This window comes from Nyctereutes procyonoides, unplaced genomic scaffold (assembly GCF_905146905.1).
Source record: "Nyctereutes procyonoides isolate TBG_1078 unplaced genomic scaffold, NYPRO_anot_genome, whole genome shotgun sequence".
In the NCBI taxonomy this organism is placed as follows: Eukaryota; Metazoa; Chordata; class Mammalia; order Carnivora; family Canidae; genus Nyctereutes; species Nyctereutes procyonoides.
The window spans coordinates 64,884,820-64,898,346 of record NW_026575051.1 but is presented as its reverse complement, the minus strand read 5'-3'; the positions used below and the strand labels follow the sequence as shown (position 1 = coordinate 64,898,346).

The 13,527-nt window shown below is 47.8% G+C and overlaps 1 protein-coding gene across 2 annotated transcripts in view; it reads left to right on the top strand.

Moving 5' to 3' along the window:
• SCML4 (Scm polycomb group protein like 4) overlaps nucleotides 1–2,953 on the top strand; it is a 55,841-nt gene extending 52,888 nt beyond the window's left edge. For both annotated transcript variants that reach the window (XM_055330601.1, XM_055330602.1), the window contains 2 exons: nucleotides 39–184; nucleotides 2,670–2,953. In XM_055330601.1, the coding sequence (XP_055186576.1) occupies nucleotides 39–184; nucleotides 2,670–2,795 (272 nt within the window). In that variant the 3' untranslated portion in view covers nucleotides 2,796–2,953. The remainder of the gene's footprint in view (nucleotides 1–38; nucleotides 185–2,669) is intronic.
• The last annotated feature ends 10,574 nt before the right edge of the window (nucleotides 2,954–13,527 follow it).

Below are 13,527 nucleotides of genomic sequence, written 5' to 3'. Positions count from 1 at the left end.
CCTGTGTCTCACGTCCTCCTCTGTGCCTACCCATCCAGCCTCGAACCCTTCTCCGGCCAGGCAGGACGCCCGGCGGCCGAGGAGCAGGAACCCTTCCACCTGGACCGTGGAGGATGTGGTCTGGTTCGTGAAAGACGCTGACCCGCAGGCCCTGGGCCCTCACGTGGAGCTCTTCAGAAAGCACGTAGGCGCGGGGTGGGGGCCGGGCCTGGGGGGCGGGAGGGCCGGGGCTGCAGGAGGGGGGGGTGGGAGCAGGGTCCTGGGGGCGCCCCTCGCCGAGGCCAGCCACTTGGTTTGGCTTTTAGGAGGGGAGCTTTGTCCCATCTATTCCTCCGTTTTGGCCTTTACCAGCAGTGCGTGTAGGCACGTAGTCTTAAAACTATTTAGGAGATTCCGAAATAAAGACGGTCAATGAAAACAAAACAAAACAAACAGGTAATAATTAAGACCTCACCTGCCAGGATGACTCTGCCCATCTGCTGCTATGGCTGCTCTAACCAGTTCCCACCAACATCTAGCTTAGACCAACACAGCTTTATTATCTTCCAGTTCAGGGGGGTCACGGGTCTGATGGGGATCTCCGTGGGGCTGAGATCAAGGCCTCTGCAGGGCTGACAATTCCTTTCTAGAAACTCCAGGGAGAATTCATTTCCTTGCCTTTTCCAACATCTGGATCCACCCTCACTTCTTGGCCCGTGTGCCTCGGCCCTGGGCCTCAGGTCCAGCAGCAGCAGGCGAGGCCTTCCCAGGCTGCCAACTTCGATTCTCTCTTCTGATTTCTTCTTCCACTTTTCAGGATCCCCGTGGTTACACGGTCTCTCCCACCCAGTTACCCAGGATACTTCCCTGATTTTAAAGCCAGCTCAGGGCAGCCTGGGTCGCTCAGTGGTTTAGCACCGCCTGCAGCCCAGGGTCTGTTCCTAGAGACCCAGGATCAAGTCCCACGTCAGGCTCCCTGCATGGAGCCTGCTTCTCTCTCTGCCTGTGTCTCTCTCCCTCCCTCTCTCTCTGTCTCTCATGTATAAATAAATAAATAAAATCTTTAAAAAAATAAATAAATAAAGCTAGCTCATTAGCAACCATAATTCCCTTTTGCCAGGGAAGCTAACATACTCACAGGTTCGGGGAGTAGGACATAGACACGTTGGGGGGAAGGATGGGAGCGTTATTCTGGCCTAGCACAGTTACCACGATATTCTCCCATCTGTCCTGTCTTTATTTGGTGCTTCTGTCATAGAAACCATATTGTCAGATCTGGGGAGACTCCTCTAACCCGACCCTCACGTTTCATTAGGGATATATTTGACATCGCTGGACAGTGGGCCCTTGCAAGCAAGGAGCACAGAGTGGGTTCTGTTGAGACAGATCTGGCCCTCTTCCAGAGTGGTAGGGGACGGTGGGAGACCAGGAGGGGTGGGGTAAAGAGAGAAGATGAGGCCCGCAGATGAGATTTGTCCACTCTGCTATTTTGCCAACGACGCAGAGAGTGACTGATACGGAGTAGGTGCTTCCGGCTGGCTGGCTAGACGCATGAGAGGGGCTGATGGCCCTCACACAGTTGTAGGAGTCCTGTAACTGCCTCTTCCTGCGAACTGAGAACCCAAACTATCTACCTTTTGTCTCTTGTGACCTGAAAATAACAGTATAGGTGATCGAGGAAACCCAGCCTTCCTAGGTTCATGAATTCAACAAGCATTCTGGAGACTTACCATGTTCAGACAAATGGGAACGACCTTGACCACGACCTCGAGGGGTTGGCATCCCCTTAGTAGTTCTTTGTGCTAAACCCTGGGATGAAGCAGGTGCATAAGTTAGTTGTATGCCCCCTGGTATTACTGAACCCCTGAACTCCCTCGTCATTGTGTAATTAGCAATTCGGTAATCAGCTCAAGGTCGGTGGGCTTACCAAGAAAAGAAACAAGAGACTAGGGTGATGGATGGAATACCAGGGCCTCACACCAGCACCTGAAATGGAAGAGTAACAGCTACTTTTGGGGTCTGACGGATGACACTTGGTCTAGTCCATTCAGGCTACTGTAACAAAGTACCATAGACTGGCTGGCTCCTGAGCAAGAGCAACGTACTTCTCAGCTCCGGAGGCTGGAAGTCCAAGATCGGGGTGAGAGCCCTCTTCTGGGTTGCAGACCACCATCTTGCTGTATTAGGATACTAATCCTATTCCTGAGGGCTCCACCTTCATGACCTCATTACCTCCCAAAGTCCCCGTCTCCAAATACCATCACTCGGGGGTTGGGGCAGAGGGGGGTGGTTAGGATTTCAACATTTGAATTTGGGTGGAGGACACAAACATTCAGTCTATTGCAGATGTTTTGCTCCTTTAGCCCTAGAGGAGATGAGAGAAGGATCACATGGGGGACATTGGGAGCATAACTGGGTTTAGGTTTGGTTCCTTCAATCGAGGGAGCAGGAATATGAAATATCCAGTGTGTCATATGACCTCAGGGAGATTATGGGAAGAGGGGCACATGGTATTGGCCTGCTTTAACTTATTTTCTTAAAGAAGATACTGCCCTAGGACTAAGAGAATGTGTGCCCGAGTGAATCCATATTCCATCACCTCATCCCCCAACCACGAGTTAACCGTAGCCACTGTTGGATTAATCTGACCATCTTCTGGATTTTCTTTTTTTCTGATCCTGTTCCACCAGGAGATCGATGGCAATGCTCTCTTGTTGCTGAAGAGCGATATGATCATGAAGTACTTGGGTCTGAAACTGGGACCCGCGCTGAAACTCTGTTACCATATTGATAAACTGAAGCAAGCCAAATTCTGAAGGTTTTTAAAAGGACAGAAGCAAAGTCCAGACAACCGGTCTCAAGATCACCTGCCTTACCAACATCCAAGCCACCTCCACAAGATGGATTTTCACCTGAAAAATCACAGCCACAAAGACTTGGTCTTTTTATAAAACGTGTGCATCTCTGCCTTTTTAAAAATTCAACGTGGCCCTTCTGAAAGGCTCCTCTGTGTTAATGATTTGCCAAAAAAAAAAATAATAATAATAATGGAAAGCCTATTATTTGAGCGTTTCTGATAGGTTGGTTGCTCTTAGAATGGGTCCTACTTTTATGATGAGAGGTCAGGGAACCCAATGCCACTGCCCAAGGAGAACCCTGGAGGGTTCCAAGGATGTGAGAAGAAAGATCTTTGGCTCTACAGGGACACTACCACAGCACCACCTGTCTTTAACTCAGCCCCGGGGACCTATCCTTGTGAGCCTTGCTTAATTCAGCTCTGGAAGCTGTCTTCTGAGGAAACATGCCTCACCTTGCACTATCCGGAAAACTTGAATTTTTTTGCTCTCTGAAAGAGAAAGGGAAAAAAAAAAATCTTTTCTATTCCTCGTTATTTGAAGTACTGTGTTGTCTCGCTAGAGGGCAGACTGCAAATGAAGTTTCAGGACCCTCCCTGCAGCAGTAGCTGCTGCTTTGGCTCTCTGTGGCCGGGTTAGGGTCTTGGTGAGTAACATCTAACCTACGCAGACGGGGAATTTCTTCCACAGTCAGTACCACAGATTGCAACTTGGGAAGAAACACTCTTCTAGAACGTTCTAGCTCATAGCCAGTCCTTATTGACTGACCTGAGATGCACAAGCAGCAAAGGCAAGAATTTGGAAGTCTGTTCTTCCTGAAGGGAGTTCCTTCCCTTTCAGAGTCCTAACTGGGGTGTGGATGTGTTGGCACGCTAAAGAGTCCTGGTGACATTTAGCCATGGGTGTTTCTTTAAAAAAAAAAAGAAGAAGAAGAAGAAGGAAAAAATTGTTTGAGATAAGCTTACGAAATGAGAGAGTGATTTCTAGTGACATTGCTGGATTATGTAGTTGTATCGCTGGCTATTTTTTCTAGCTCTCAACAAATACACAGATATGCTATCAGTGCGTTTAATTCCATTTACAAATAGGTTTTCCTTCTTCACCGTGAAGTAATAGGAAAAAAATTGATTTTTTTTACCCCTTCACAGTTGTGTCTAAGGAAGGACGATGAATCCCCAAGTTACTAGGCAGAGGGCATCCTCATCTCTCATTCCTCTTTTTATCCTTCTCCTTTCTCTCTTTCCCTCTTTTATTCATCTTCCCTTGCTGAAGAGGAAACATATCTTCAAAACGAATTCACCTTTGACGCGGGCATATGCTCTTCCTTAAAAACATTCACAGTGCTGGAGAGGAGGGGATGAAAACTAGGCCTTGCAATCTCTGGGAGGGTGACGATCAAGGAAAACGCAGGGTCTCCCTTGGCCCAAATGCAGATGAGAAGCACACCTTCCTCTATGGAGCAGGGTGGGCTTTCACCCCCCTCACCCCTCAACCAGGTGCCGGACAGGAGCTGTACAGCCTTGAGGGCAGCCAGGGGAGATTTGCATAGGGATCTTCTAGAAGTCAGAACTTAGAGGAAGATCAGAAGAAAGAGTCCATGCCATGCCGTCAGACCTGCTCTAATGAGCAGTATTTGAGAAAATGCGTCATAGCAAAATAACTTTTTTGGACACACAAACGGTGGCTGGACCTAAAGCATGACAGAGACAGGAAGGACAATGTCCTAGACGTGCTCACTACTTGAGCTTGAGTCATCAGGCTGTGCAAGAGCTTGGTGTCTGTTGCTTTCGACACCTGACAAAACTACCCTGAATCAGGCCCCAGACAGAGTCCTCCAAGATTTTAAAGTGATAAAATGTTTGTTCATTGTAAGTGCTCATGGCTGGTCCGGCGTTAGATAAGTTCCCTCAAAAGGCCGTGGCTAGGTTACGTGTTCAGCACCACCAGTGTGAAAATGGTGAGATCCAGAAAGCCCCCCGACAGCCCATCCTCACTGTCTCCACCTGTGGCGTTTTTGCTCAGGCCTCTGAAGCTCCTGTGCCTCTTCCATCAACATATACCTCGTGGAGAGACCTTCGAAGCTTCCTACCCACCCTCACGAGTGCCTCCCTCACTACAAAGCATGAACGTTGGTGCCCCCCCCCCCCACAAATGAAAATCACCCCCAAACAAGGCCAAGGAGATACTTGGAGTAGTGTTTGGGGGAGAGAGATTTTCTCATCTCAAGTCTGGGAGAAAACTGGATCCATGTTCACGTGTAACTGCTGTCACCGAGGTGCGATCTCATTTTGCGTGAAACTTGAAGCAGGAGGACAGATTGCTGGAGCCATGATATTTAAGGTTTGACTTTTTAAAAATCTCATTACTCTTAAAATGAACGCTGCCATATCAGAAAATAACCCAGGGAGGAAATGCCTCCTTGCCTGTTTTTTGCACTGAAATGCAATTAGCCAACCAAATTATTGTAGCAATACTGCAATTATAATTAATTTTCACCCCTTTCAAAAATCTTGTCAAACCAGGCAGCTAAATAGCTTAGCAAATGTAAAACATGCCAGGCCATTTCCTCTAAATGGACCTTAAAGAGTCAGGCCATGTGTGTCACTTTCGTCCAAATGTGAGCTGATTTGGGGAACCTCACACTTGTGCAGATAGGGTACTTGTCATTCCGTGGCGGTAGCTTTGCTTCAGGTTGTGGTGAATAATGATATAGTTTTGCATAATTCCAAATTAGAGTGTGTGAGTGTGTGTGTTCATGTCCAGACATTTCCAATCACCCGTGTCTGTTAAACACTGGGAAGGAAAAAAAAATCGTAGAGGCAATTCTATTGCCTGAATCATTTTAAATATTTCATAAGTACATGAATCCCTTTGTGAAGGCTTCGGGTAAAAGAGGGTGTGTGTGTGTGTGTGTGTGTGTGTGTGTGTGTGTGTGTGTGTGTCCAACAGTGGTTGGAAGAGCCTAAGGAAGAGGCTGAGAGCCTATCAGCTCTTCCATCTGGTGTAGACGCCTCCCCAGCACCCGCTTTGGGCTCTTAGGATGAGGAAGCCCCCCTCTACTGTGAGCAGGGGGTGCCCTAGAGGCAGCCAGGGATGGTTCTGGGGGTTCTGGGCCCGCCTCCTTCTGACGCTGATCTGCCCTCACCCAGCCCAACCCTGGGCTCTCTGTGCCGAGGTGGCACACCTAGCCTGGGAGCCCCCCGGGGCAGGGACCCAACGTCTGGAGCGCCTTGTCTAGCGCCCACCAAAGCGTCCACCAGGCCCCCATCATTTCCCTTCAGCCGGGCTGCCAAGCTTTCTTTTTTTCTTTTTCCTTTCCCCAGGAAAAAGGAACGAAGAGCTCCTCAGGAGAACCAAATAGGCTATTTAAGTCGATATATTGGGAAGGAGTCCTGAGCTGAGGTTGGTTTGCTGGAGAAGGAACCCAGTGAGAGAGGGAAGACGCAACTATAAACTTCTTAGGAAAACAATAAAAGCACCTCGCCTAACAGCCCCAAGCCTGGAAGTGGCAATAACCTATTCTTTGTATTTCTGTGCTGTGTGGAACAGTTCTTTTTTTCTTTTTTTTTTTTTTTTGGATTAAAATCATTTTTTTAATTGTTTTTTGAGATTGTCTTAGGAGAATTTCGTCACATCTCTGAAGATAATTGGAGATGCCCAGGGGTGACCAGGGACTTGAGTTTAGCCATTGTCAGAAGGTCTCAGCAGGTGGGAAGATCCCGCTTTATTTCTAACTGGCCAGGTTTTCCCAGTTTTCCCACCTGTGAGCAGGTGAGGGCCCACGGAGAAGGTTCTCCGAGGGGCCCTTCCTCAGCGCTTCCCTAGCAGGGTACCAGGACGGAGAGGTGGGCCTCACCTTTTTTTTTTTTAAAAAAAACTTCAGACATGGGATTGTGAGGGAGTAGATGAGATGACCTTTGCAGAGGTGCCACGTTTTGTTGAGGAGAGTGGCGAAAACCTGACGGCGGTTTATTTTCTGTCATAAACACACTCCAAGCACTGAGTGTCCTAGGCCCGGTGGCATGAGAAGGCCACTTGAGAGCCCCCAGAGGTGAATCCAGCCGCTGGTCAGACGTCCAGAGATGCCGTCATTCCTGTTTCCGTCTGGTGATGTCACCTCAGGGGCGACGCCCGCTGCCCTCACACACCCCAGGCCTTCCAGCGCCTTCCAAAGCCACCGCGCGCCGGCCGAGCTGTCGAGGGAAGAGCACTGGGAGCCTCGGCCTCCAGGGAGGCCTCGCCTCCCGTGGCTCCCCTAATGGAAGACGATTCCTTCATGGACAATTGGAAGCTGGATTTTGGGGAATCTAACATTCACTTGAAAGAGAATCTCTCTTATTTATTGCCACCAGTTAAATATTACGGAAACATGTCTGCTAACAATTTGCTTTGTGTAATTTGCTCTAATGCTAATAAGCAACAGCTGGGATTCTTCCTGTGGTAAATTCCTGTGTGGTTACGGCGGTGTTCTCACACATGGACTTCACCAGAACGCTGTGCTTCGGAGGAACGTTCACGCTGGCTCTCCCGGGCTCCAGGGAACTCCCCCAACTTAGAAGCAGCGCTGGGCACAAGCACATTTATAGAGGAAGGTTTGCTCTCAGGGCCCCAGACCTGTACTTTCAAGCCCCTGCGTACAGGGCCTGGACCGGGCTGGGAGGTGGGGGTGCGGGGGGGCCTCAGCTTCCGCTCAGTCCTGGGTTTAGGTTCCTCCAGAGGAAAAGACAGAAAGGAGCACGTAAGAGTGACGCCTTCTCTTAGGAGAATTTCGTCACATCTCTGGAGATAATTGGGGATGCCCAGGGGTGACCAAGGACTTGAGTTTAGTGGGCAGGAGTGCACCCGGGGCGGTGGTAAGAGCATGTGGAGACCCAGCCAAAGGCCTTCGAAGGGCGGGTGCAGCAGCCTGGCAAGTGACGAACTCGGACAGTGTGGGGACAGCCACACCCGTCCGTCCGAAGGGTCTAAGCGGACCACAGAGACTTGCTCTGCGCTGCCGGCCCAGCAAGCTCCGCTCTGTGGCTCTGCCACACCACCTGGGCCGTCGGGGCGGCCCACGCACTGAGGCTGCTTCACAAGGCCAGGCAGGCCGCTTGCGTCAGGTGCCTCTCTGGAGCACACCCGGAGCCCCGCTTTTCCTAAGAGCTCCCTGTGAAAGAGCCGACTAACGGGGTGCCACTGCACCGTCACCTGGGTGACCCCACGTGCCTCCCATCGCCCAGGAGCCCCCTCAGATCTCAGGCAGGCCCTGCCTCCCCATCCAGCGTGGGATCGCCTTCCCCACAGCCCCGAGAGCCCCCTGACGGCTTCCCATTCGAGGGGACTCCACTCCCGGAGGAAGTGGCTTATGTCCCTGTTGGACAGTTTTTGTGGCGAGAAAGGTGCTTCTCAGGGAGACACAGATGTCTGTGAATCAGACGCAGGCGTCGGAGATGAAGCCAACTCTGCAACCTTTCTCTTTTGAGCAGAGCTTGTCCACGCGGTACCCACACCTACAATACACACCGACGCTGGCGGGTAGACCCCAGCTCCGCTACACCAGGGGAAAGGAGCAGACACTTGATATAAATGTGGACCTTAGCTAGGTCAAGGCCATCAGATTCATCAGCCCTGCATTTCTTGTGGCCACACACACACACACACACACACACACGGGTGCCCTGAGAGAATCTTCAGTGCAGCTGTAAATCCGGCTGTGGTCACATACGCACGTGAGCTCCGCAGGCTTGTGTGAAGGAGTCTATAAGGCCGTGGGCTTCATTAACTGTGAAAAAAAATACTATGAGACATGGAGGGCCTATCTCTTAATTGTACTCATTAGTGATATAATGAACTAAGGAAGCTTTAGTTGAGATAAAAAACAAGTTATAATTGATGATAGAAAAGTGAACATGGTCCGTTGTGAAAGTACAAAAGACTTACACAGTTATGACCCCAAGCCCAAATTGCATTACACGCTTATGTGTGCATGCACGAGTGAGCGTGTGGCTGTGAGTTCACGCAACAAGAAATGGGAATTGGGGGATGTTTGCGAAGGGGCTGCAAAGGGAGATATTGCTTCCTAGGGCATTTTGTCTTCAACAGAAGAACTATCTGGCAATGATTTAGAAATCAGACCCCAAACTAAACATGACATGTGGTTTAGGTAGCTCACTTAGATAGAATTCTGGGTTATGGGGCAGATTCTCTATGAAAATATTTAAATCTAAAAAAAAAAAAAAGAAAAAAGAAAATATTTAAATCTTGGTGCTTGGAAAAAGTAGATGCCAGCTAGCCCCTTGCAGAGCCCTTGCCATATAAACGGCACCTTGTTAATGAACTGAATGAACGCGTGCTTGGCCAGGTTTCATATTTTTGTCGAAAAGCCACTCGTTTCTCTTTGAACTCCATGATCTTTATGGAAAGGAGAATTGCCAAAGCAGAGCATGAGGCCTTTCATTTCCTGGCTCTCCCAACCTCCACAGTCACCCACTTGCATCTCACTTGTCTCTCTTTGTCTTAAGGTCTCACATTCCAACTGGCCTGTGGTCTACTGTGAGCACTAGAGAGCAGTATGCACGGCTTTACTCTGAAAACATCTTTTCGTTCTCCTTCTCAATCCACATGCTCCCTCACAAACGAGTAGGGTTTCCATCTGCAGGTAAAGTGCACAGGGAGGTAAACATCTCTCGGGGAGGGCCAGGGTGCTCTTTCCATGACCCCCCACCACCCCCGCACTCCCAGTCCTTGGTAGACAGCAGGTCTACCAAACCGGGCCTCCCGCACAAGCCACCCTGTCGTGCGTGCAGATGGCAGCAGGCCTGTTTGAGAAGACACAGCCTGTAGGAGATGGCTAGAAGTGAAATTTCCCCTGTCCTCTTCTATTCTTTACCCATTTCCGTCCTTGAGAGCGGATTCAGAAATATCTGGGACTTCTCTCTCCCTCTCTCTCTTTCAAAATCGTTACATAGAAACATGGAGAATAGAATCATGGGACTGATTATTTCATAACCACCCCAAAACGTAGAGTGTTCCACCTTCAAAGAAATCTCTTTTTAAAAGCCTGGGCATGTGTTCCAAGGATGTTGTCACTGCTCAGATACATCTCTTCTGGGGTCATCTTTAGAAGCCAGAACACATCCCTTCCAAAGTGTGGCTGGAAGCGTACTGTTGTCCCTTGGGGGTGGATGGTTTTTCTTTATGGAGCACGCCAAAGCCCCTGGGGTGGTGTCAGGTGAGCAACACAGGTAATTAATCCACTTGAGATTTTAAAGGGCATATCTCATTAGTTTGTCTTCTCCTTGTGTGTTCCCTCAGTTGGTCAAAAACTTCAAGCGATAACATCCGCAATTCATTTCTTAAATATATTAGGCGGGCGTCAGTATAAGGAGCTGCAATGCGTAGACTACTTTGAAGGGCCACTTCATCTGGATAAATGTATAACATCCACAGGTTCATTTTAAAGTAGTTTTGCTGTATCTTTAGGATAAGCTCAGGATATCGTGAGCATATGCAAATACACGGACTCCGCTCTTACACCTAGAGCCCCCAAGTCCCAGGGGAATGGGGAGGACGAAGCACTGGGGACACCTGGACTGCCCATCTCCAGGGTGGAACCTTCTCCACATCTTCTCTCATGGGTCCCATGTGACTCTGTGAGGGCAGATTATGGGAGCGGTGCAAAGGGGCCAAACTCTCCAACCTCATACCCTCATCTCCTCAGCTGGAAAAGGAGGGGGCACCCCGGTGACCTTTAAAGCACAGACTGTCATCATTCTCACCAAAGCCCAGTGGGGCTGCTGGCTCCTCACGCTTGTGTTTTATGGCTTGTAGCTTCCGCGTGTCCCCCTGCCTGACCTCATCTGGATACGTTCTTATCCTCTTCTCTCGTAGGCCCATAACTCTTCCTCCAAGCCACATAAGTGTGATGTTTGCCATCCTTTCTCATTACTTTCTCCCTTTCAGTCTTCCTTTCTCTTCATTCTTTCCTTTTCTCTTTTTTCCTTCCGTTCTCTTTCTTTCTTTCTTTCTTCCTTTCCATTCTTTCTTTCCCCCCTTTCTGTTTTTCTCCATTCCACAAGCTCAAATGCTTTTTGGGAAGGAGAGCGGGATGGAGAGAGAAACAAAGAACAAATAGGTGGCCTCTTCCCCCGCTGGCCCAGCAGTCCTGCCCCTCGCCTGCCTTCCACTGCCCTCTCACTGCCTGCTCACAGCACTGCTCGGCTCTGGCATGCCTCCGGCCCCATCTCCACTTGCCCTTTCTGTTTCTCAAGGTCTAGCCCTCTTATCTATCCTTCAGCTTAGGATCAAGAATCCTGTCCCTTTTATTTTTATTTCTTTTTTGAGTCCCTATCCCTTTTAAATGCTTCATTCTGTGACTCACCCTGATGTCTCAGTAATATAACTCATCAACCTTCCTCAAGTGCAGGCCCAGATGCCCAACCCTCTAGGGATTCCTCCTCATTCCGTCCTGAAGGTCAAGAGCCAAGTGACCTGGAGACAATCTGACATACCTCTTGAGAAGCATGAGTTGTTTCTCCCGGCTGCGCTGCCTCCTGTGATCTGCATGGGGTCACTCTGACATCCAGTAGCAATTCCAGATCGTTCCATAGTTCTTAATGGAACATGTGGCTTTGTCCAGACCCACTTAACACTGACTACACCCCCTGTGACCAAAGCCAGGCCAGCGCCTCAGTTTAAAAGAGGAGGGCCAGCCCCGATCGAAGATGAGGCACAGTGACCTCTATCAGAATTTCTGGGGTAGGGTTTTGTTCTTAGACAGTTACAGATCTGCTGAGAAGTGTGCAATATTAAGTCTGGGTAGGGAAAGACGATGACATATTTCTCAAAGGAAAATGTGGTTTAGAGGAGAGAGAAAGGCAGCAAAATTCTGGAAAGGGGATGCCCTGTTCCTGGCCTTTATTCAGCAAATCACATGCCCTCGAGGTCTTTCTAGAAGTCCAACTTGTTTCCACCACAGGACCTGAAAGTGTTTCTGCCAAAGTGTGAGAATTTGGAGGACTTTAATTTCTCTTATTATCCAACATATTCGAAACCACAATATTTAATTTGCTGTCATCTTCCGGGTAGATCTTTGATCACTTGAGGATTAAAAAATAATTAGCTCCTCTCATCTCATCCTCCAGAAATGTTGAAAGATCATTTGTTTTATGTAGCAAATATTTCCATTTTATAGACATCAGTTGATTAGTGTTTCTCTCCTGCCTATACCTACACGTAATTTTATTAATATAAAGATTTTCTCCTTTAAATACATTTCCTGATAAACTGACTTTTTATTCCATACACACACAGTGAAAATGGATGAATCAAAATCATTTCATGATAATTGTCTTCTGTTGCCATTTTCTCTTCACACTAGCGGCGAAAACTTTTTGTTAATTAAGTGCCATTGTAATATCACAAAGCGTCACTGGGCCAAAAGGTTTGTGTTTTCCTAGCTAGGCCAGGCTGTAATTATCTGACGAGGCTCTTGCTAAAGAACAAGGGCATCTGAGCAAGTGGAAATCCATGTTCTCCAAGTTCCTGAGATTGAATGATGATGATTGAAATGTTAGGCCTTTTGTTTTCGAAGTTGAGGGGTTTATCGTCAGATTCTTTCTTTCAACTCAGGCTCAGTTAATCTCATGTTTCCACCTCTTTATTTTACTTCTCTACCCACTATGCCCACACAGGAGACTTTCTGATCTCTCTCCACCTGGGAGAAGGGCAGCCAAACCCTTTTCCTGGCAAAACTTCTGTCCTTAACCATGCACTGCATGAAAGAGCCAGAAACCAAGGGTACAGACAGGTCATCCCCCCATCTCCCTAAGAGAAAAATAAGGTTGATTGCATTGCCTTTTCTCTACCTAGATGGCCTTCCTCCCTTCTAATTAAAGATTTTAAAAGGGTGTGTGTATGCATATTCATGTGTGTACTTATGATTGGGTTTGGGAATTTGAGATAAAGGTCATCCAGTGAAAGTTTATGCATCATTGGCTCGTGCCAAGGCACGTGTGCAAGGAGGGCCTGGTATATGTATTGCAGGTACTCGAAATACTTGAAAATTCATTGTGCTTTCACTTTTTGTGGACATAATGGAATTCTGGAACATTACTTCAATTCCATGCTTTATTTAGAAGTGCTTGGAGAGTGTGGAGCTTTGAGCTTAGGAAATGGTGTAGTTTTAGGGCCTAGGGTTTTTTTTTTTTTTTCCGTTAATTTCAATGGATCTAATTTTGCAGACCAGGAATCAATGAATAGAACTCATAATGGGGAACAGCATTCACATTGGAGAGAAAGAGCAGTAAACTCTGTCACCTGGGGAAAGAGCCTCTCCTTAATTTTTGCTCTCTGTAAGCATGATGAAATCAGTGTTTCCTAATATCGGGACAATCCTCTCACTTCACAATGTTCCTATGTAATTGTGTCACATAATGGTAAATTGTAATAGGCAATTTGGTTCTGTAATTCGGTTTGCAAAGCATGCAAACATAAGATAACTAGGTTAAATGCAAATAAGCATTACACTAAGGTACAAAAAACGGGGGGGAGAAAAGATGCTGTGTCCGTAACTTAGAAAGAACATGAATTTTATTCCTCATGTGCCTCAAAATGTAGTTTATTAGAGTTATTTATCCTCTGGTTTAATTGTATCACATGCTGTTCATACAGATAATTATCTGTGTATAAACATATATGTATTCTTACTGCA